Source organism: Cricetulus griseus, chromosome 2 (assembly GCF_003668045.3).
Source record: "Cricetulus griseus strain 17A/GY chromosome 2, alternate assembly CriGri-PICRH-1.0, whole genome shotgun sequence".
NCBI lineage: Eukaryota > Metazoa > Chordata > Mammalia > Rodentia > Cricetidae > Cricetulus > Cricetulus griseus.
In genome coordinates, this window is record NC_048595.1 from 401,993,897 (window position 1) to 402,019,112 (window position 25,216).

Genomic DNA, 25,216 nt, shown 5'->3' on the forward strand with positions numbered 1-25,216 from the left:
TGTTGGGTTACACCCAACTATCCTAAAAGATGTCCACTTTGAAAATGAAAAGCCAGCCTTTAATCCCAGCATTGGGGATACAGAGGCAGGCGGATCTCTGTGAGTTCAAGACCAGCCTGGTCTACAAGAGCTAGTACCAGGACAGCCTCTAAAGCCACAGAGAAATTCTGTCTTGAAAAACCAAAAAAAAAAAAAAAAGAAAGAAAAAAAAGAAAAGAAAGAAAGAAAGAAAGAAAAGCCTTTGCCTCATTCAAACATTCTATCATGAGCATGTATACATGTGTACATACCTATTCATATATGTAGGGCCCCCCTCTATAATCTAGCCTGGACTGGAACTTAATAAGTAGCACAGGCTGGCCATGTGTACAAAACCACCCCTCTAACTCAGTCCTCCAACTGATAGGAGTGCAGGTGTAAGCATTCACAACTGGTTGCTTTCTGAAGTATTTTTAAAAACAATTGGTAGAATAAATGAAAACTAGTGCATACCTGAAAGCCAGTGGGCCCTGGAGGTCCCTGTTCTCCTCTTTCCCCAGCTAGACCCTAAGCAAAAGAGAAAAAATTGTATGAATCCCATCAGACACCTTTGTCTGTTTCCTGTTTACATGAATGAGAGGTATTGATCTCTTTGTATTTCTTCCCACCACTTGCTCTATATATTAGCCAGATAACACACTAGTAATAAGAATTACCTAATTCCATTATTTGAAGTCCTTGAAAGTGAAAAATTTTCATTTAAAAAGCCAACAAATAAATTACAGCATGGTTTTTGTTTTTGTTTTGTTTTGTTTTTAATTCAAACATAAAAGGTCTAGAGCCAACCATAGATGTATTATAAGAAACCCATTATTTTCTACATCTAATTTAAAAGGTTGTACTATTAAAGTTTATTTTTATTCATTGTAATTTCAAATAGAACGATTAAAGAAAGCAATGTCAATTTTGAGATGCTACTTAGACTGACCCCACAAAAAACTAATGTCAAAACATCTTTGATAAACAATTTTTTAAAAACCTCAAGATGAAAACATAGCATCAAAAGATGAACACCATTTCTTTTTACCTTTTCAAAACCAGTCAACTTAAATAGATTTTATAAGTTACATTTTATAATGTATGTATAATTCTGCATTTATGTATTTACATGAATACGTTATAAATATTTTCAAATACTATTTTTTGTCTTCCACTATGGTATACAAGGGTAACCAACTTTGTCACTAGACACCGTTTTACAATTTAAAATGAGATCAGTCTTCTTACCCAAGAAGGAGAAATAAATACCTCAGAGGAATAAAACGACAACAGAAATTCATCACCAGTCCCTTGTTTCCTCATCCCCTTCCCTGAAACTTGCTCCTGAACAATCTTGGAGAAACACAGAGAAATGCAACACACAATGTGATCAAAAAAGTCACATACCGGGGGCCCCACGGGGCCTGAAGGACCAACTTCTCCGTCTTTGCCAGGAGCTCCCTAAGATCACATAGACATGACATTTTTAGGTTAGGCTATCAGAATTTCGATGGCTTTATATCTTTTTATTCAATACCAGAAAATGGATGCCTACCCTTTGCCCAGGAACGCCAGCATTCCCTGCTTCTCCTGGTTTTCCAAGGTCACCCTAAAGAATAATACATAGACATTATTCTTAATTCATTCAGTTCAAGAAATATACCTTGATCTCCAACTGCGGGATCCCATGAGCTGTTAAATGTTCTTCACTATACTCACACTGCTACCTTTGGGGCCTGGAAGGCCCATGCTTCCAGGCTGCCCTCTGATGCCAACTGAGCCTGGAGGACCTGGCCGGCCATCTTCCCCGGGAGCACCCTGTGGGGTTGACAGCAGGCAGGTAAGTTGAGTTCTAAGCACAGCTCTACCCACATTCTCACCTGACTTAACTAACCGTAAAAGTCATCTTAACTAAAAATTCATTTCCTTATGTGTATATCTTAGGAATGAGAAGAGTTGAGTGGTTTTTTGGTTTGGTTGGGTTTGGTTTGAAGCCCCGAGACACTGGGAGCATTTAGACTAGAAATTCTGATTTTGCTTCTTTCATAAGTCTCTTTGTCACCATCTCCTAGCCCCTCATGTTAAGGGGCAGGCCTTCCTTTCTTTCATTTACTCTTGTTTTGTGGTCTTGAATATTTAAAATTCCAATTTCACACTAAAGAAAATACTCAGGATACATAAGCTGACAACGTATTTATTTCTAAAACATGTAAAAGTGGAAGGCCATCAGGGAATGAGAATAATGTTAAACAAATTTTAACAATATTAGTATTTCAACTTTTTCACTGAATAAATTTCAATTTCAAACATCAAATTAGGAAAATTTAACATATTTTGCTCAATTTGAAAATTGATAGATACTAAGAAGTTGTTGCTAGAGGGCACTTAAAAATGAACTTCTGATCACCATTCACAGGATAAATAAATATAACTTACACTTCCACTGGGAAATGTTACAAGTGATGGGATCATTTAAATTACTTACCAAAGGCCCAAGTTTTCCTTCAGGACCCTGAACACCAGGGTTTCCTGTCAGGCCCTGACAATGAAAATCAACTGTTAATTTGTTGCTGAATAGCAGTTGGTATAAAGACTTTAAATAGAAAATGATACTTCATTGCAAATAACTAAAAGGAAGGGCAATTTCACAACTCAAAATATTTTAGATGAAATTTTGTTAAATTGAAACAATTTTCTTTATGAAAGGTCAAACAGGTTATTTTTTCAGCATAACAATTAGAAGTTGTAAACATTTACAAATAGATACTGTTCCCAGGACAAGCAGTGAAGCTATTTGAATGCACTCCTTTGAAAAGATATTTTAGAAGTGACTGGGAGGCAGAGGCAGGTGGATCTCTGTGAGGTCGATGTCAGCTTGGTCTACAGAGTGAGTTCAAGGAAAGCCTCCAAAGCTACAGAGAAACCCTGTCTCAAAAAACTAATAATAATAATAATAATAATAATAATAATAATAATAATAATAATAATAATAGAAAGAAAGAAAAAGAAATGACTGTATTTATATGTCAAAAATAGTATACCAGCATTTCTAAAATAATGCATACATTCAAAACTATTAAAAGGATGGTCTATGTTGTAAAATAAGTTAATATAAAAATGGGAAATGAAGCATCAATGAAGACAGAAGTATCAGACATTGACAGTGTATAGCTACAGGGTTCTTACCCGAGCACCTGGTAGTCCAGGTTCACCTGGACGTCCTGGGTCTCCCTGGCCTCCTTTAGGCCCTGATGAACCTACAGGACCTCGCTCTCCCTGTGCACCCTATTCCAAAGAAGGCAGACAGGCCAGAATTGAAACAAAGCAAGAAGACATTACATTCTTATTTTCCAAACACACACTGATATGCAACCATTTTGTCAAAGATTTGACAAAGAGGTATTTGAAAACAATGTCATATAAGTGTTTTGTTCTAAATTGTATCCCCTGTTAAATTGGTCTTATTCACCATTAAATAAAGATGAAATCATGGCCTTGCTCCAACAAGGAAATAATTTTAGAATTTAAATTTCATTTAAAGGTTACATCATTCATACTAAAACTCTAACAACCTTTTGTTTTCAGAAGTCTGGGAAGCAAGGCCTCATATTATTCCAACACCCATTTATCTCCCAGGACCTCCTAATGCTAAAAAAATAAAAAGAATAGGCAAGAGAGGTTTGGGGTTACCCCCAATACCTGCTTCTATGTTCCTTATGGGCATGGAGTCATGTGTGCCAGGGACACATCCCCATTCTGGAAATGTCAGCCTTGGTGTGATCTTACCTTTGGTCCAGGTAAACCATCAGACCCTGGAAAACCACGATTGCCAGGAGCACCCTACAATGAACAAAATGCAGTTCTGAGATGCTGTTGTTCATTGTGTGCTATAACGAGTGAATAGGTTTTAGTTTTGGGGTTATCAGGTTTTCAGAGCTCTAGTCAAGTAAACATGGCAAAAGATAAATATAAAGAAAATAATCTCATTAGAAAAAAATTAATTGAAAATTTGATGAAGATGGGTATTAAATCAAATCTTCAGGAAGAGATCCTCCCACAATTAATTATAAAATAAACACGGGAAAAAACTAATATGTAGACCCAAGAAGCAAAATCTCTGTCTATAATGATTAAAATGCCAACATTAGCATGTTTCGTATTATCTTACAGGAGAAGACCTTGGATTTCACTAAAACTCTACATGAAACTGAGATGATTATAATCCCTCCAGGTCTGTTTTCTTATGCCCCACTGACAGCAACCTTTTCTACTCTTAAAACTGCCAAGTCCTTTCTTGCATCCTCTGCCGACAATGGGAGTGCTCTATCTCCCATGTTCCATTTCAGGCTTCTCTTCCAATCTCAGCCAAGTTTCTACCTTTCTACCTTCTCAAACAACCCTATCTCCCACGCAACCAACCTAGAGCCTATCACTGCTAGACGCCCTATCTCCTACCCATCTAACCTAATGCCTATCACTTTTAGACACCCTGTTTCCTACCCACCTATCCTAGCACCTATCACTGTTAGATACCCATAGTTACTCTCCACTATCACCAATTATTTAATACTCTATGGCACTTGTTAAAATGTGTTTTTATTTACGTGTTGACTTATTGTTTACCACCCAGTAAATAATCCTGTTCACTGCAACCCACATGGGGATTAGGACCCCAGGCTCCTTGTTCACTGATGTATCCTGAGCACTTACAGCCCCAGCTGGCTTACACTAATCAGTCAATGTTTGATGATAAACATAGTATACTATGCAAGGCCTCTGAAGTCTTCCAATTTATGTATCCTTCCTATTTACTCATGCCAGCTCCCAAAATGCACAAGCAGGAAAGGAGAGGAAAACAAATTTTATTATTCAAATGTACCCTTTCTCCCATTGGGCCTGGAGGACCAACTGTGCCTGGGTCACCTCGAGGACCTCTTTTGCCTTCTTCACCAGGTGGGCCTATGGGACCCTGGACACCATGTGGCCCCTATTAAAACAGAAGCGCAGGTTCCAGGAAGAGTCATTCATTAAGTTAAAGTTAGGAAACTCATATAATGAAGTCAGTAAAAATTTAATCTCTATTAAATAATTGTTTTATGCTACTACTATTTGTCATACATGAAAATTTTAAGCAATGTGCATTTAGACAATATACTTTTCACCATTAAAATAATGAAGGCTTACTGGTTCTCCCTTTGGGCCAGCTTCTCCTTTGAAACCTGGAACTCCTGGATCACCCTAAAATAAAATATCAGTAGTTGAAAGAACTGGGGAATTTAACCAACCCCCTTGCTCTAATTAAGTACAGTGAATTGACTGCTGAGTCTATCTTGTTCTAGTTAAGTACAGTTAATGGACTGCCGAGTCTATCTTGAATTAGCACTAAAATGAAATGCAATAACTTTTGTGGACGCATGCATGTTCACATGGGTAAGAGGACTTCTACGGGGGTGAATCAGCACCTTTGTGACCGTCTCTACCTCCCAGGCCCCAGGGTTACAAGCAGAGCCTCCCATGCCCAGCATACACACACACACACACACACACACACACACACACACACACACACACACACACTCACACACACACACACACACATAGACACACACACACACACACACACACACACGTACATAATAACAATTAATGTAAAAAGAGGTCATGAATTTGAAAGAGAGCAAGGAGGGTATATGGGAGGGTTTGGAGGGAGGAAAGCAGGAAATATCATTACATTAAAATCTGAAAACACTTTTAAAAAGTAACTTGAGACATTACCGGTTGTCCTCGGATTCCCTGAGGTCCAGTGCTGCCCTGAGGGCCAGGAGATCCAGGAGGCCCAGACAAGCCAGGAGGACCAGAAGTTCCAGCAGAGCCCTGCCGGCAGCAAGGGTGACACAATAAGCAGAGACCTGCTAGTAATCTAGAGCCAAGGACAGCATCCCTTTGAAAATCACTGGATGTAAATGCTGTTACTTACTGTGGGGCCTTTGGCACCAGGTGTACCATCAGTTCCCACTGCACCCTGAAAAGGACATGAAATGGATTTTGCAAATATTATACAATATCTGACACATCTAGCATAGTATTCAGATCATCTAAGAAGACGAAGGAAAATTGCAAACAAAAAAATCCACAATTATATCAAAAAGGTACTTTTTGTGTACAACCTTTTCCATAAGACAGACAAAAGAGGATGTATTGACAGGTAAAGTATTCTTTTTCTGAGAGTTAGTTCAGAGTTGATTATATTAAATAAGTTACACCTTCTGATACTATAATAAATAAGCATATTTCTGGGCTAGCTCTTAGATGTGTGAGACACTTACAGGAAGACCATGGGAGCCAACTGGACCAGGTGGGCCAGTTTCACCTCTCTGCCCCTGAGGACCTTCAGGGCCTCGGGCCCCAGTAGGACCTGCTTCTCCCTAAAGGAATGAAAAAGAAAACATTAACTTAAGTAAAATACTGGTATTGTGGCCTAAAGGTAATTGCATATTTGGGGTTTTTTCATTTTAAATCTATGTATCTGAAACTGCCAAGAGCTTGTTTAATGTAAACCTGGACATTTGGAGTCTAACCAGGAACCACACAATTACAGCTTGATTGAAACACAGAAGGCCGAAGGAGATGATTTCTGAATGTCCCCCACCATCTAATGCTATTTTATAGATAAATCTTTTACAGTACTCAATAACTCTTTGAATGGATTAAACTCACTGTAAAATTATGTGTGAAATTCCACACTATAATTTAGAGGCAAGAAATCACTTCCTTTCTATAGAAGCAAAATAGAAAACCATGCTTCAGAGTAAAGGGTATGTTTTGATACTAAACATTCACTTATTGACCTTCAAAAATTATTTAGTCAATATGGTGGAAAACACCTGGTTCTGAAGTGGCTAATAAACTTGATGACTTCTAGCATCATAAAAACAAAAACCAATGCATTAACCAAATAAGTAACACTTTGTCTTTTAGGAACTAGAAGATATTAAAATAACAGTAATGGAGCAAAGGGCCATAATAACCTCTACTTCAGTCCAAGATTATAATCAAGACAGCAAGTCCAAATCTAGTATATTCAGGTAACTTTTGGTTCATATAAAAAAAATCAGTATGAGTTTCTTCTTTTCAATTTTTGAGACATATTTTTACCACAAACAATCCCTATGTTTCTCTGAAATCCATGCTTGGTCCAGTGTTTTATCCTGCATATTCCTTAGAGGAGCTAAGAAAACTAAAATTTTAAGCTTTAGGAGGCTAATCTGTAGTAACAAAACATATTAAATTCCTTCCAGCCTTCACTGAAATGCAAATGACTGGATGAAAAAGTTGAAAGATACACAGCCAGAAACTATGGTACAGTCTTAGAGAAATAGCTAAACCCAAGGACCCAGAGATTTTATGATGAGGAAGTAAGGAGGCAGAGACAGTGAAATAAATTCTGAGCTATACACAACTTACTACATGTTTAAGTTTTATTAAGGAGGATGCAATAGCCAAAAATGAGACCTACCAAATACTCAGGGGTAGTATCCCAAATAACCAGCTGTGCAAGTCACTAGACAAGTTGAACTAATGACCAGCAGCAGGTGGAGCGGGAAAACACTCCTTCCTGCTAGCGCACAGACCAAGGCTCGGTGACTAGCCTTCCCTTATTTCCCTAGCCAGCACCCAGTTTGAGGGTGGGGAGTATCTATAGAAGTAAGAAGAAAATTTATGTTTTAATTAGATCATGAAGGAAGGCTGGGTCCAGTTAGTAGTATTAAAATTTGGATTTCATGGGGGAATGTAGCACAGTGGTAGAAACCTGCTTAAATAGCATCAGGGGAAAAAAAGGAAGGAGGGGGAGGAGAAGGACGGAGGAGGGGGAGAAGAAGAATGGCCAGTATTACGTAAGAGAAACATGGAGAAGAAAGGACAAGGAGACAGAGGAGGGCGAAGAAGAGGAGGACAAGGAACATAGATAGGATTTTCAGGGATCAGAGTCCTAAAGGAACATATTCTCAGTGACAGCAGAGACAATTTAAATGACTTAAGACTTCCACTCAAAGCTCTCAGCCTGGAAAATAATTTGACTAAATTATGCCAAAGACCACTTAAAACAGCAGTTTCTTTCCATTCTAAATTCACATTCTGTCTACGGACAGCTACTAACAAGAAGCATGAGCCTGCACTATACTGGCTGGACCAGCCCCCATGTTAAGGATTTACACAAGTCATCACACTTTATCTTGGACAGAATTCTTCTGGAAAATGAGGCACAGAGAAGCTCGTGGTGGGCTGTGGACGCAGTCATGTTTGCAAGCTGAGTGTTGTAAGGAAATCTCTTTTCAGACCAAGAAAGTTCCTGCTCCTGGGGCAAAAGGAAATGAAACCTTGTGGCTTACAACTTAGAACCAGTGTTCTAATTTATATGTGACTTAACTTGTATAACCTTATTGTCCTCCCACTCTAATCTGATTCTCTCCCAGAGAACTGAGAGAAGGAACACACTGTGCCTCAACACAGTCCTCACAGAAGGCTTTAATCCATCCCCACATGGAAAGCCAAGTATCCCCTACTTACTTCTTTAGGGTGTTGGGTGGGGAGGGGCTGAGTGACGGCCAGCATGTTGTGACAGGAAACTGCTCATCTCTTTGCAAGATGTAATTTATTTTAATTTCCTCTTGTTTAACCAGTCTGCTATTGATTATTTTGGAAACTCTATCCAAGAACAGAGCGTCCACTACCTCAAAGATGTCCTTTCTTACCTTACAGGCATTTCAAAACTCTGCCTATAGAGTCCAATTCTATGGCTTTAAGTGACTCTCCTTTAATGGAACATCATATGACAAGTTTAATTTTTCCATTTTTTAAAAATCCCCTTGCATAAGGACCATGAACATACTACTCAGGACGTGCAAAAAACGATAGTCAATAAATGATTCCTCATGTTATTCTGCTATACTCCTAGATGGTTGTCTAGCCCACTTGCTGTCAGAGAGACTTCAATCAGCAACAGTGGAAACAAATGCAGAGACCCACAGGCAAACCTTAGGTGGACCTCGAGGAATCCTGTGGAAGAGGGGTAGGAAGGATTATGAGAGCCAGAGGATCCAAGGACACCACAAGAAAATACACAGAATCAACTAACCTGGGACTCAAAGGGGCTCACAGAGCCTGAGCTTGTTTGGGACTGACCTAGGCCTTTGGCACATCTGTTACTGTAGCTTGGTCTTCTTATGGGATTCCTAACAGTGGGAGCAGGGGATGTGCTTTTGGGATGCTTTCCTCCTAGTGGTTGCCTCATCCAGACTGAATAGGAGAGGAGGTGCCTAGTCTCACTGCAACTTGATATACCATGGCTGACTGATATACATGGGAGGCCTGCCCTTTTCTGAAGAGAAAAAAGGAGAAGTAGATTGAAGGTTGTTGGGGAAGGGATGGGAGGAGAGAAAGGAGGAAGCAGAAACTCTAACTGGGCTGGGAAAAAATACCGAATTAATTAAAGAAGCAATAACCCCCACACTTTTCAATTACTGAAATGCTCTCTGCTCATCAAGTGTTGTTACTATTTTACCTTCATTCCAGGATTTCCTGGAAAACCAGAAGAGCCAGGTATCCCAAGAGGACCCTATGGAAAAGAAATCAATAATCATATATTTTTAATCAGTATACAGTGATGTCATCTTTCTACTCTTTGGGAGGAGGTCTGTATTTTTAACAGATAGGATAAATCTGTACATCAAACAATGTAATTATATTCCACACCTATGTTGATTAATATATCCTGTTTTCAAAAATAAGACCTGTCCTTGTCATGTTTTTATTCCAAGTGTCTAAAGCACAGTGAGTATTCTGTAAATGTATACACAAAAACAAATAAAATAATGGATGAATAAATAATCAAATGTAAAATATAAAAATTAGTAATGGATTAATTGAATAGTTAATATGAAAATAACACAACTCACCATTGGTCCAGGTTTTCCAGGCATACCATGGGCACCTCGTTGTCCCTAATTTAAAAAAAAAAAAAAACAGAGAGAATTTAAAGAGTGGAAATGCATCTTCCATGGTGTTTCCTCATAATTCATTTGCTTCCTAAACAATTTCCCGTGAAAATACCTAAAAAATATGCAGGCTGACTAATAATAAGGGCCACTAAACTAATGGTAATAAAAGCATTAGTTTATACAAAACAGATTATATATATGGTAGCAATAAACATATATATCTTGTATCAGTAAAAACAAACAAACAACAAAACTAAAAGTCAAGATTAAGGAAAGGAAATGGATCCAAATATTCACTATACTTAACTGCATTACCCTGTGTCAAGTAAACTCATAATCAATGATAGTTTGAGCATCTTGGCTTTCTTATTGACCATATTAACTCTGAGGGCAAGTGTTTTTGGAAAATCAACAAACAAAATAACTAATAACACAGGAGGCACAAACAAAAATTAAATTCAAATTAATTCTTTTGGGTTTAGCCAGATCCGGGTCTGGATGGAATAATGAGGAAGGGTCCACTAGGTAAGCTGGAATGACACCTGCTGAGAGTTGCAGTCTGACTGTCCCTGGAGACTGCATCGATCTACCCACTGCTGCCCTTTCTTTGGTGATGTCTACACAGGCTGATAATTGCTCAGGTGTTTAATGAGGTCTTTGTTGTAACACTCTCCAGCTTCTTCTCTCAAAGTCTGCTTCCTTATTCGTATTTCACGGGTATGCTTTCTGATGCATTCCCTCATCAGATTCCCACAAACAAGTCACAGCTTTCAAGCTGTTGTCTAGGAAAACTGACCCAAGACCCAAAGTCCACTGGTGTCAAATGTACCACAAGAGGGCCAACACAGAAGTCAACATTTGAAGTTGGCCAGGTTGACAGAGGGATGGTCCTGCCTTGCTGTACAGAGGTAAGTGCTGTTTCCAACAGTGAACTGAGACAACACACTGAGGAAATGAATGAGCTGAGCATACAAAAGCTATCTCAGGCATTTGGAAAGGCTAAGTGGAGAATAGACCAAAACGATGAGGTGACTGAACCTGCAGGAGGTGTGTGCTATGAATTTTCTCCACAGCTTTCAGATGTCAGGCCACACTGTCTAGTATTTCAAAGTTGACGTTTGCTTCAAAATAAAAATAATCCAGCCATAAAGTCATATGCCCTGATATCACTCTCATTTAAAAAGTATATCTGCTAAAACAAAACTTAAAGTTGAACATAGTTCTCAATAAATACATGATCCAGGTATACTTACAGGGGCACCCTGTGGCCCAAGTCTTCCTCTCTCTCCTGGCATTCCTCTTGGTCCCTACAAGAGACATAGAAAAAAGCCTCCTGAGGCATCTAACATGAGTTCTAGGCTTGTTTGATTTTATCCAATTAGAAACCTTATGAAATATAATAATATAACTGATATAAAAAGAAATAATAAAAGGAGAAGATTCGGATGTGAAAACCTGTTTATCTGTGGAGATGTAAACCCTGCTACAAATAGATTTCACATAACATGGATTTAGAAGCTAAGTTAACAAGAGAAATCTTTTATTACTGTGCTAAAAGAGAAGCAGTGAAGTCCTGGAAGGGCCAACTTCCAAATGAAGAGTCGGATTCACTTTGATTGCTTTTCTATCTGCCGCTTTTCAGAATTATTTACTAGCTAATATATGCATTTTCATTTCAATGTCTCCTTATTGTAACATGAAGAACAAAGAACTAAAGAACAGGAGGCTTACCAGAGGGCCCATGGCACCCATTGGACCAGTGGGGCCAGCTTCACCCTAAAGCAAAGGAGACAGTACGTCACAGTGAGTGAAATCTAAATACAGTTACCAAAATGCTGTTCCATACAGGCATGAAGTCGAAGGCACAGTTTCAAAACGGACATTTGAAATGTGTACTTCCAAAGAAAGACCTCAGAATTTGTGTTTACTATCTTTCCTCAAAATTAAATGAAAGTTTAATCACCATAGACATTAAGTCTAAAACTGAGGATTTAAACAAGATTGATATAAACTATTCCCTCTAGTTAGTGAGCACTTACACGTCCTGTATATCCCAAATAAAATTTTACAGTGCTAAAGGTAAGTAGGTTATTTTCTTACGGAGTTTAGGAAGAAAAATTTTAAAACATATTCTTCCATGCATATATCTCATAATGATGTTTTCCCTCTTAAGAAGTCCTTGATATGTCTATGCTATTTTCTCTACTTATATAAATAAGTCACTTTGGGAAAGAAAGAATGGCTAGAATGTCTTGGAAAAGACTTGGGTAAACAGGTAACTTTTTATTTACCTGGTTGTTCATTTATTTAAGTCCCTCTCTTCTCCATATATTTCCCTTTTAAAAGTTGCTCATGGCAGCCTCACTGCTGCAGTGAGTCAGGGTTAGTGTTGCTCAGGGCAGCTGCACTGCTGCAGTGAGTCAGGGTTAGTATGAAACAAATACCTTGGCACCAGTTGCTCCAACTTCACCTTTGGGGCCTTCAAGACCTTTGTGTCCCTAGAAAGAACAGTATAAATTTATAAATACATCTAGCCTCCTTCAGTTTTCCAAAGCATACTAGAAGAACCAAACACATGTATACAGGTAAAATCATGCCTCACTGCTTTGCTAAAATTTCAATACTTAGTTGAAAAATATTAGAAGAAAAAGTAAGATTTCACAAGGAATGATCTCATCTGAAAGCACTGATCAATATGACTTCCTAGAAAGAAAATTTACACTACAAAAACATATATTGACCCTAGACAGATTACAGTGTTTTATAGTTCTAATAAATGTATTCTTGTCCTAGAACCATTCCCCAACAGACACCAAAAAATAATATTATTTGATGACTAGTACAGAAACATACATTCTAGTCAGAATCTAAACCCTTCAAAAAGTGACTACCCAGCATAGTGTAACTGATACTGCTCTTGCTTTTTGATACATAATTTGATGGAAGATAGAATGATGATACATACATCCCAATACAGACACAGATATAATAGATAGCTGATGATAGATTAAGTTTATGAGCACTATATTTAATAGTTTCCTATTCATTATCTTGGTTTCAAAAAACTTCTATTGTCTTCCAAGCTGGACCTTTTTTTGATCTAGCATACTCTACTTTAATCATGTGATTCATCGTCCTGTATAATCATTGTCTCTTTTCCATTTATTAGCTGAGGTTGTAAATCAGATAATCTCCTTGCTCACCATGGTATCATTTCATGGAACACAGTACTTCTTTATAGAATCATGTGAAATTCAAAGGAAATTTATGGCAGCATTATGATTTCAGTAATGCATACGAATATTGCAATGGCAGGTAGTGAAAGGCAATTAGCAGGGACATTGTAAAGGTTTTGATTGAATTATCCCCAGGCCCCACTCAGTAAAACAGAGAATAAGACAACTTACTCTGTGACCTTTCAGACCTGGGAGACCAGGAGCACCAGGGAAGCCTCGAGCACCCTGTGGGAAAGGTACATAGGCACATTGTGGTCATTAATAAAAACAGAAAATGACTTAATATGCCTTTGCTCCCAGGCAACTGACACATCTTTTTCACCAACGTATTACAGAAAAGAACAGGATGCTTTTGTCTATGAAGATGTTACTGGGGTCATCAAAACTAGAAAACAAAGCACATTATTAGACATGGAAGCACAAAACACAAGGATGTGGATTAAAGAACCTGCTGCTCATTTGGTGATACCTCACTGACTACTGAAAAGGGACAAGAAAATATTCTTGAACCAATATGTGCAGTGTGTGAATTGACTAGATCCAGGCTTAGGGAAGAAACTTCAGGAGAGGACTCCAAGTGGGGCGTTTCCCTGCTTTTCATTAGGTTTTTCATTGGGTAGAAGAGAAGGTGTCTTTCTTTGCATGTAGAAAGCCAAGGGCTTCCATCGTTTCTGCCATCTGAACACAGTAGTATAATGTGATCCAGATTTTTTAAAGTAAGTGTTCAGGACAAGCTTTGTGAAATGATGACTGCTTGGAAAGCGAGTGATGAGCTAAAATATCTGACAGAAAAATCAGCAAGTGTGAGGGTAGCTTTGTGTCCTGATTCAATCATTTCTGTTTCTGCTAATTCTGTCTTCTAGTCAAGCACATTAAATCAAAAGGACAGAAATGTAGCCACAAATGAAAACTAGTTGAGAAACTATTTGAAACAACATTAAAGCTTTTCCCATATATTGTTTTTAAAATAATAAGGTCCCAGTAACTCTATCATGCACTAATTATTTTGACCACATGAATTTGGTTTTGCATTGAATTCCCATCACTGCCACTGGAAGATTCTATACTCTGATAGCACAAATTGATGCTATTAAACAATTGTCAAATGCCAACTGTGGTTATTAATCATCAAATCCTTAGCACTTAGCCTTATTCTGGGTTAGTGAGCAATTAATAAATAATCATGAGATTGACAATGGACTGAATAAAGACTTAATGCCTTGATGCCTCATCGATTTCACCAGTCCTTTCCAGAGGACCTTCCTTTGTCTCAGCACATACATATATGGCAAACTCCTTTCACGCCACACATCACAGTCGTTTTTCAGTATTTACTAAATGAATGAAAAGGTAACTTAATAAAAAAAAAACAGTTAATAAGATTAGAGCAGTGCTATCCGTGACTTCTTGCAGGGAAGGACCTTAGTGTTTTGAGAGCATCACTTCAGGGATCTACTACTCATCTTTGAAGAGATGAGGTACCACTCATTCTCCTGTGGACACAACCATGCTTAGAACATCTTTTGTATAAAGAAGTCCCTTAAAGTTTTTTTTTTTTTTTCTGGCATCTTCCCTTTCACTGAGATATGTGTCCCTTAACACTGAGCAAGCAACTTAGTACACACCCATCCAAGCCTATGGGGGAATAACTGAACTGTTATTTCAAATAATGAGTTCACTTCAGCTCTTATGATCGTGGGGGAAATTCCAGTATGATTACATATTCTAGTATAGCAAGGAAATGAACAAGATGTACTAACGCTCATAAAGAATTCTCATTTTGCTGACCCAGAGCTGTCATCACAGCACAAATGTACTCTGTTGCAGTGAGCTTGCAGCTCGCATCTGTGCTGTGCTCGCAGGGTACCTTTCCTCCCCGTGGAGATAGATACGCATTGTGAGTACATGAAGCAGTACAGAAGGTCATAAGAGTTTCCAGCCTGAACTGGTCGAGAAGGACATGGATATCAACAGCTAAACCTCATGGCTTTGTCTGCACTTATACACCAAGTTGATAGAGGAACAAAAGAAAGAAAGAGGAAGATTAGGGATTGGCTTCATAATTGAAACTAGGTAATGCTTAGAGACCTATAAATCCTAATTAAAGAACATTCTTCTGCTTAAAACAAAAATCCCAGCAATTAACCTCATCGATTTTAGAAAGTAAACAGAGAGTCTTGCAGTGGCTGTAATAAGTTTACAAACTTTAGGGAATTGCAGGAACTAAACAAAGGGACTGAATTAAGCTAGGGGCTGTTGGTTGAGAGAAACTACACACACTGGCATGTTTGAGGAGGATTTTTGCTTCCTCTGCCTCTGATTTTCTCCATTGTGTTCTAGCACATCCTAAAAGAAACTAAACAAAAACAACATGAGGGCCAAACAGGAAGATTTGGAGGCCTTTCAAGTTCCCAGAGCTTGAATTCCAGTGGAGTGGGTTGACACATATGTGTTCCTTGAATGAGTTAAGGGGAAATAAAACAGCTGTGTTCGGCAGCCTGGCAATGAATGCATCTTGTCCTGAGATTTTAGGACCCAGGATACTAATAAAGGATTTCGGGCAACATTAGAACTTGGAGATCAGCCAAAGAAGCAGCCTGTCCATAGTTTGGTCCCCAGATGATTAAAAACACACATAAGGCAAGAAACTCAAGCTGTTATTTCAGACAGATGGGCTGCTATACAATCAAAATATTTAAAGATCAACAAAACTCAGGTGTTATGAATTGTAAATAGGTCACTTTGGTGACTTCTTAATTGTGGAAATTTTGAGTTTTGGGAGTATCCATGAGTATTATAGTTATGATATAATTGTTTGGCTCTAGGGTTTTCATCTGGTGCCAATATAATTCTGGGAACTAGAATTCACTGTAATGCTAGCAAAATGTCCCTCCACATCTTGCATTTTGACAGAACGAGCTATCATGTGGGTATCTAATACAAGTGTGTACAACGAGCTGCAAGTTTCATGGTCTTTGTTTAATCTTTGTGTCATTATACTGATAATCATTAACTTACCGGTGACCCTGAAAATCCCACTTCACCGGTATTGCCATTTCGTCCAGGTTCACCCTTTATAGGAAAGAGGGGGTGAGAAGTGTGAAGAGATTAAATATTCTTTTTTGAGATTGCATGACAAAGCCTGTAGCAAGTTTTTGTGTCATACCCCAAACAGCTCTATTTCTGGTAACATTTAATCCTGTAGTTCAGTTTATGGTGCTTCCACAAAGTTAGCAGTGAGAATAAATGGATTCAAAGCAACCTGTTCTGAGCTAGCCATTTCTGGAACATCAGAATTTACAATGCAGAGGGCAGAGATACAGCTCAAGATTGAGACGCTGTCTATCGTACACTATACCCCAAGTTTAATCCCTAGTACAGCAAAAAGGAAAAGAAACGTTTGTTATACATTCAGATTTAGTCATCTTCCCAAACGTCTAAGAGACAAAAAAATGTTTGTTTACAAAGATAAACATTAATAAAAATCCTGGAGAATTCAGTAGAGATACAATCTAGTAACTTAACACTCTCATAATAGAGTCCTTTCAGGTTTTATAAAAGTTTAACCCGAGTTCTCCAGTTTAGAGGGAATTTAAGGGGAGCTGAAGGGATGAGGAAACAAAATGGGAATCAGATCAGAATGCTCTCCTGACTCATAGAGGCCTTGTTAACCTCTTCTACACTCCAAAGCAACATGCAACAAAAACTCACATCTTCTCCTGGCTTCCCAGGAGGCCCCTCAGGTCCACGAGCACCAATCGGGCCCTAGGAAAAAGCAAAATGAAAAGCAAAGAAAAATATTTACTTCAACTTTCCAACATTTTTCAAATACTATTGAGATAAATGTTGTTGCTAATGTTTTGAATTTTTATCTGTGTGTCTCAGAGCTTGTGCTTAGCAATAGAAATAATGAATTGCACACACCTATGTATCCACACTTTCCACAATAAACTCAGACTCTGGGTTGAAATGCTGTGCCTTAGAAACATAGAGCTTAAGTATAATCCACAGTATAGACTCTGGATTGAAATGCTGCGACTAAGAAGCATAGAACTTAAGTATAAGCCACAGTATAGGGCCTCCAGGATTGTCATTTCTTATTATTGTGGGAGAACAAATATCTAGGAGAACAAGTATCTCACAAAACCACATAGAAGTTGAGCCATGTGAAATGGGCTGACATGCTCACTCCACACTCACCATTGGTCCAGGCTCACCAGGCTCACCCGGAGGTCCGGTTGGTCCCACACCACCCTAAAATTGAGAAAAATGATAAATGAACCAAAGGTAAGCAGGATAGCAAGTTCTGTATTCTTAAAAAGTATAATATGGAGGTTGCTCTGGGTCACTCTCCAGATATATAATTTCAGGTAAATTACTGACTCCGAATATAATGCCGTTTCCTAATCTGAAAAATTAGATTAAGATTAGGACTCAGTTTTGTAGTAGCATCTCGCCTTGCCAGTAAATTTGTGTTAGTGGCCATACTCCTTTAGATGTGGCTTCAGGTGCAGAAATGACTTCTTAAAGGTAGAGAAGGGAGGGGCCCGAACTCTGGTTTGGGACTTAGTGAGCATCAGAAGGGCAGAACTACACAGAGCAGGAACGCTGTGGTGTTTCTTTATTATTATCTGTGTACGTTGTTCCTCAATAAAATACCCATTTATCATTTATCTTGAATGAGTCTAGTGAACTCATTAATACCCCACCTTCACAATTTATTGACCTGTGTCGATAAATATGTCTTAAAATAAAATAGTGCTAGCACTGACTGTGTGCCCAGTCAATAGTACTTATCGTCATCATCTTCATCATCATCATCTTCTTCACCATTATCAACTACCTCTATGTTCAGCAATGCAATGATGTAAAGTCCACACAGGTGATTATGACAATGTAATTACCTTGACTTAGGTAAATATGTTTTTCCCTTTGAAGTATTCTTAGCTAATGCTCATTAGATCATTACAAAGAGTAAAATAGTTATACATCATAGTTTCACTAGCACTTAATATGTGTGGAAATAAAGTATATAGTATTAGGAATATCACAAAATAATCAACTTGGAAATGTCATTTTATTATCTGATTGTAAATCCTGAGAGTTGGCAATAATCAGTTACGGAAATGATCATGACATAAGACAATGTTCTGTTCTTTTAGAACCAAGGACACGTGAATCCTGGTGTTAGAAATCAGTCACATAAAGAAATCAGATGATGAAAACTGAGGACTAGGGAGACAACTCAGTGGACTAAGCATTTGTCATGAAGACATGAGGAGGATCGAAATGTGCCCCCCCCCACACACACACACATGTAAAAGCGGGGCAGAGAGATAGCCAGCCTGGTATCCTAGTTCTAGGTAGACAGTGACAGTAACAAGCCAGTCAAATGACTGGTGAGCTATCAGTTCAGCAAGACACCTTGCCTGCAAAAGAGAGACTCTGCCTCAAGAAATAAAGCAGAAAGAGATCAAAGAAGACATATGGCTTCAGTATCTGCTCTACAAACACACACACCCACACCCACCCACACACACACACACACACACACACACACACACACACACACACACACACACACTCATGCACTCATGCATTATAAAAAAATAACTGACAAAGAAAGCTGCATATGTTTCTAGGTGGGTGAGGATTATTTGGTAGATGCCATTCCAAGTGATAATTACACAGTTTAATGTTCGGCCCAAAGTAGTCATGAAGCATGAACCTTATTTGTGCTCTTTCCTTATGTTACAGTATACAATTTTGTAATAAAAACACTTACTTGCTGTCCTTGTAAACCTTGAGGTCCCCTTGGCCCAACAGGACCCTTAAAAACAAGTGAAAGAAAAAGTTACTTCATATTGAAATCAACTTATAATTTATTTTTATTGCTTGTTAGATTTATTTATTTTATGCATATGAGTGTTTTGCTCATGCATATGCCTGTCTGCCATATGTGGGTCTGGTGCTCTTAGAGGCCGTAAGAGGATACTGTATCCTCTGCAACTGGAATTATGGTAATTGTGAGCTACCATGAGGTGCTGAGAATCAAACCTGGGTTCTCTTCAAGAATAGGTGCTCTTAACATCAGATAAGTCTCTTCAGCCACTCAACTCATACCTTTAAACTGTTGAGTGTGCTTTAGAATCTGCAAGGTGACAATTGACTAGAGGACCACACTGACATGCCCTGATTTTGCTCTTCTGGGAAACAGATGGACTCAGAGAGGCTAAATTTGAGTGACATGCGTGATGATTTCATCGTGTGTCCTCTGTGCCATAAGGAGAGATAAATATGCCTGTGCACACCCAGTGTCTTTAGGACAAGGGCCCACACATGTGAAAATGGGTGGATCTGATAAAGCAACACATCTTGGCAGGCACATGGTACTTACAGACAGCCTGTTTGATCTTTCACCTCTAGAGAAAGCTAGCTTAAATACCAAGCAAGTTCACAGTTTATGAAACCAACAGTATTGGCCAGATTATTTTCAATGTCATCTTAAAATTATCTGGGAACTGAGTTTTCTGGAACATTTCTTTCTTTCACAACATATATTAAAAGTCTAAGCACAGTCTTCCCTCATCTAAACATGAAGGATTCCCCTGAAGCAAAGGGATATAGAGGGAAATGAAAACTTAGTGGAATTTTAATTCCATATGAGGCCAACAAAACCTAATGCCAAATCTTATAAAGTAAAATCAGTTTAACTAAAATAAAGTTCAGTCAAGTAAAAGCTGCTAAGTTAATTTTAGTTAAGTATTTATTTTAGCTCCTAAGGAGAATAAGCACCTTTAAAATGTGAAAGTTGAAATTCGGTCACTTGACAGGAGAAAGACAATGAGAAGGAAGGGACAAGAGTGGGAAATTCAAGAATGAATATAATCAAATAGTGTACATGTATGAAGATGACATAATGGAACCCACTATTATGTATAATTAATATAGGCTAATAAAACATTAATTTTAAGTTAAAGAACTTTAAAAATAAAATTTTGATAAGATACTGGTATAAATATTTATGCAATTTAAACTAGAATATATAAAACATTAGATATCTCAGAAAACTATCACAAAACAGGCAGTGAACAGTGCCACTACCAACTTAGAAAATATACAAATCATGTTTGAGATGACTTAAAGATGAACTTAACAATAAGGAGAGACATGGATATCCATGAGGTGTGACTTTGTTTTGTATTGTCAGAAATTCCATTAACTTGGAACAATTTTGAATTATTATGATTAAAAGGCATAGAAGACTTGATGTGAAGAGTACTAATTCTTTCTACAGGTCTGGAGTCCTTCACATAACCAAGTTAAGAATTACTCCAAGAAGATGGAAGATTTAAGAGGCCAAAGATGAAAGAGGACCAGCCGGGAAGTGGAGTTGTTGGAATAAAACAGTCAAGGCATGTTAGGTCACTAGGAACTCATAAAAATAGAAATGGCCAACTATCTGTTTGAAAATTCTGCCAAGTCAGTGTTTCTAATTGGCACAATAAAACATAATAAATACACTTTTATTATAAAGAAACAGTCTTTGATAGTGGTAATTATGTCTTCTACTTCCTGTAGTACTAAATGAAATATGCAGACAGATGTTCACTGATATTCACAAATGGTTTGCATGGGTATGACGGGAACATCCCTGAGCTTCTAACTTGCACACAGTAGGACTTACTAAGTAAATTAAATGTATTGGTAAGTATGTTTTAAAATATTTTAATTTTCTTATAAAGTGTGTGTATGTGTGGAAGCATGTATCCATGTGTGTGTAAGTATGAACATTTATGTGTGTATGTCTTTGTATGTGTAGATGTGTTATGTTTGAGTGTGCTTGTGTGAGCATGTTTTTGTATGTGTCTGTATGTGCATGTCTGAGTGTGTGTATGTCTCTCTATGTGTATGTGTATATGTGTCCTGGTGCCCATGTAGAAGTCATATTAGTATTCTCTCCCACGGTATGTTTCTTGGGGGTTGATCTCAAATCAGCAGGCATGGCAGCAGCTGCCTTCATGGACTGAGTCACGTCATTGGGTTAAGATTTCTTCTAAATAGCTCACTCAAGCTTCTCCATTTATAAGTGTCTTTTAACCAATACTTTACCAGTAAACTATATACTTACCACAGAGCCAGGCATGAGTCCTACTTGACTCCCAAGTCCAGATTTTTCATCCAACCCGGCCATCTGAGCTGAAAAGGGCTGTAACAGTAAAGTGTTGACATTATTCACACCGTAAAAGATGTGCATCAGCACACTTTTCATAGTGAGAAATGTCCACACTCTGCTATTCTCATACAAGACTCTTCAGAGAGCCATTTTAAACATTTGACTTTAATACATGGGGAAAAATTCAAGCTGCTTTTCAATGTGTGTGCACTGGATGGACTATCCTTCCCCCAGGGTATTTTGTAAGTATGCTGTTTCAGACAAACTGCTGCAACCAGGCAGAAGCACAGATCATCCTGATGAGATCTCAACCGCCTGCTACAAATTTGATGTCTTCACCTGGCTTCCTGCCATCCCTAGAACATGCTAGTAACAGAGCAAAGCTTAAAGGATGCATTTTAAATATTTGTGCTAAAGACACCAGATTCCATTTCAGACTATTTTAAGTAAATGGTGGGATTTTTTTTTTCACTCATGGAAAGTAACCTAAAATTGCTTTTACATAAGTTGACAAGATTGTTACAATCCTTTCAATTAATCTCTGATTATTCCAAGAATTGTAAACAGTTTTACTTTTTCTCTTGACCTTTAAAATACTCTGGCAATTAAACTGACTAAAATTGTTCATCTATTTTCCAGCAGTTTTATTAATTTCCAGATTTTAGTGGAAAAATATGTGTGTTATTCAGAATATAAACAGACAATTCCTTCTGCAATCAGTTGGTAAGCAAACATATGAACAATTGTAAAATAGTCTTCAGACTCTACACAGTTACTTGTGTTATGCAATATTCTCCTAAGTGCCAAGTGTATCCACCAAGAGTTCAAAAGTACAGACAGAAAGAGGCAGTTTTTTGATTAAAGTAGGAAATTAAAAACTAAGGAATATTTTTAATACTGTTATTGTTTGATTCAGATCCCCCAACACACCCTAAAGACTTGTGTTAAAATCTTAGTCCCCAGTACAATGTACCCAGGTGGAGTGTTGGGAAGTAACAAGACCATGAAACTGACTACATGATCACTGAGTTCATCCAATGATGGAATCATAAGCCAACAGCACACCTGGGAGGTGGTACAAACATCAGAAATGAGATCTAGTTGGGTAAAATTAATCAAGTCCCTGGGGGCATGTTCGGGGGAGCTGTGTCTTTTCCCAAACCCTTTCCTTTATTTGTCTTCTTCCAGACCATGGAGGAGGGGAATATTTTCTCTGTCAACATTAGGCCATGATGCCCAGCACAGGCCTAGAAACAGTGGAGCCAGCAGCCATAGCTGGAAACTTCTCACACTGTGAACTGAAACAAATCCTTTTTCCTTTAAACGGTTTCACACCAGCATTTGTCATGGTGACAAAAATGTCTGCCCCAAGATGCTGTGTGACTTTCTGCTCTCTCCACTGTCACAGATAAAACATCCTTTCTCAGGAGAATACAGGTTTGGCTTTGTCAGTGTTTTGGGAGCCTGGAGAACAGCAGGACAGAGATATGTGTTCTTCAATTCATTGTGTGAACAGTGCAGTGGTCTCTCAGCATCACCACGGGAAAAAAAGGCTTTGGGGTCTAGAACTGCCACTGGAAAAGCAAATAATGTGATGCAAGGCTTTAGGAAATGGTGTTTTGACATCGCCAACAATCCACCTCAGACTTGGCAGCTTCACCGTTGTTCATAGCAGATCTGCATTCATCGCCCAGGCATGAGTAAAGCATCAACCTCTGAACCAACACGTCTAACACCAGAAGACGGAATTCAGAATTTGTGTGTAACACAATTGTTACACTGACCAGAGCATGCAACTCACCCTGCTCATGCCATCGGGTCCCGGGTGAGAGGGATGACCAGGAGGCCCTGGGGCACCTGGTTGACCAGGAACACCGGGCTCTCCATCAATTCCCTGAGGACCACGAGGACCCTAGGAAAGAAAACCAGTGGATATCAGAACCATTTCCAAATAAGTACTTAGTAGAAGGCTAAATGCACAGACTTCTAGATGGCAATCATGGTAATTACAACAGACAATCTAAACACTGTCAGTTTCAGCACTGCTCATGGCTTCTGTTATGGAGACACAGTCTTGGTAAGAATCTTACTCGATGTGCTAACTCATAGAATAATCAGAAAATCATGTCACCTCAGCAGCATTCTAGAATGAGTTTTATTTGATGAGATTTTCTTGCTTAAGTACATTTAATAAACTGTTTCCAAATGTACCCCTCTTGTATTACAGTTTACTATGAATGTGCCTGCTCAACCTGTTCTTTAGCCCATCATCTCCTAAAATCAAGGCCCTTGATAGTTTGTGGGTCTATTTCATCTTCCAAATTGCATGAGGCTTGCAGAATTTCTGGTGCATGGTTGACATTCAATACTGTGGATAACATTTGCACATTTTCCTTTTTACTTTAAGTCTGGCACCTATTATTTTCTTTCCCACCCAAGTGGTCAACCAGACCAATGAGAAATCAGAGGCAAAGCACTGTGATGTGCCAAGTCTAGTTCTCAGAGAAGTGAACAATGACCCTTACTGCCAAGCCCCACCCTTTCCCTAACCCACAGCAGCTTGGGGAACAGCCACGTCCTCAAGTCAGGCAAAGCTCCATCTCCCAGCTTCATCATTCCCATCAGGCGTGTGTGTGTGTGTGTGTGTGTGTGTGTGTGTGTGTGTGTGTGTGTGTGTGTGTGTGTCTGTCTCTCTGTGTGTGTGTGTGTGTGTGTGTGTGTGTGTGTGTCTGAAAACCTTAAGCTCTTGTAGAAAAGAGAGGAACAAATAAAGAAGTCACAAGATAATTTCATTTTAATCACTAAACACGGGGATTGAGTAAAGTGGTGAGTTGGCATTTAACAGTAAAAGGACTTCTAATTCTTAGCCAAGAGAGTAGCTCTACCTGGCCCACAGTCAGCAATTCAAACATGATCCAACAATGCAGGCCAGAAGGCTGGACAAACTGAAGAGGCTGATTACTCGTGATTTGCTGTACTCAGACATCCATATCTTTCAGTACTGAACCAAATAACATTTATGTCTTTAAACTGAGGTGGAAAAAGTAGTCTAGAAAATTCAAAACATAATTTCTTGAGAAACATCCTTACATTTTAAAAATCAACTGCCTTCTTTCCCCTAGACCCTGACTATCCTCTCTTTAACGCACAGTCAGGCTTATTCCAGCTGCTGTCTCAGGCTCCTGGATCACACAGAGTGACAGGCACCTTCTCCAACAGACCACACAGTGGTACTTTACCCTATCCATAGCTCTTTCCCCCCAAATTCAACTGCTAAATGATAACTTACTATAAACAGACACTTAACAGAAACAAGATGCTTTCTCCAAAAACATTTCCAAAATAAATAGAAAAATTCATTTTATATGTGACTGGAAAGAGATCTGGTTAATATTAATTCTCTAAATTGTTAATGTATTCATTGGCTAAACCTGATCAGACACTAAGCAAGGTCTGATCCAAAGACAGCCTATATTTTTATTAACTTCCTGTCTCCTCTGTATTTTCCTGGATTATCTTTAAATATCCATGGTGTGCTAGTGTAAAGCAATTTAAAACTGAAGATAATAAATATTTGCCAAATTTTCTAAAACAAAGTGAGCATAAACAATTTAATGGGAATAAGAAAAAATTAATGTACACAGTTTACTGACTAAAAACTAAAAAAATGAACTATAATAGGGAATCCATCAAAATTTACACTTTATATTTCTAATTAAACTTAGTCACGTAATTTGTATGTTAAAGTAAGTAAATGCTCTTCTATGTATCATCCTTTACGCCCATCC

The 25,216-nt window shown here is 38.4% G+C and overlaps 1 protein-coding gene across 2 annotated transcripts in view; it reads right to left on the bottom strand.

Annotated features, from left to right (window-relative positions):
• Positions 1-25,216, bottom strand: part of LOC100759871 (collagen alpha-2(V) chain) — a 136,133-nt gene that overhangs the window by 28,660 nt on the left and 82,257 nt on the right. For both annotated transcript variants that reach the window (XM_027396819.2, XM_035440936.1), the window contains exons 7-30: positions 23,230-23,340; positions 21,384-21,461; positions 19,038-19,082; positions 17,453-17,506; positions 16,964-17,017; positions 16,271-16,324; positions 13,424-13,477; positions 12,461-12,514; positions 11,748-11,792; positions 11,270-11,323; positions 9,975-10,019; positions 9,581-9,634; positions 6,345-6,443; positions 5,996-6,040; positions 5,794-5,892; positions 5,203-5,256; positions 4,898-5,005; positions 3,805-3,858; positions 3,205-3,303; positions 2,504-2,557; positions 1,738-1,836; positions 1,574-1,627; positions 1,426-1,479; positions 493-546 (exon numbers count right to left, since the gene is read on the bottom strand). In XM_027396819.2, coding sequence (XP_027252620.1) covers positions 493-546; positions 1,426-1,479; positions 1,574-1,627; positions 1,738-1,836; positions 2,504-2,557; positions 3,205-3,303; positions 3,805-3,858; positions 4,898-5,005; positions 5,203-5,256; positions 5,794-5,892; positions 5,996-6,040; positions 6,345-6,443; positions 9,581-9,634; positions 9,975-10,019; positions 11,270-11,323; positions 11,748-11,792; positions 12,461-12,514; positions 13,424-13,477; positions 16,271-16,324; positions 16,964-17,017; positions 17,453-17,506; positions 19,038-19,082; positions 21,384-21,461; positions 23,230-23,340 — 1,575 coding nt within the window. The remainder of the gene's footprint in view (positions 1-492; positions 547-1,425; positions 1,480-1,573; positions 1,628-1,737; positions 1,837-2,503; positions 2,558-3,204; positions 3,304-3,804; positions 3,859-4,897; positions 5,006-5,202; positions 5,257-5,793; positions 5,893-5,995; positions 6,041-6,344; positions 6,444-9,580; positions 9,635-9,974; positions 10,020-11,269; positions 11,324-11,747; positions 11,793-12,460; positions 12,515-13,423; positions 13,478-16,270; positions 16,325-16,963; positions 17,018-17,452; positions 17,507-19,037; positions 19,083-21,383; positions 21,462-23,229; positions 23,341-25,216) is intronic.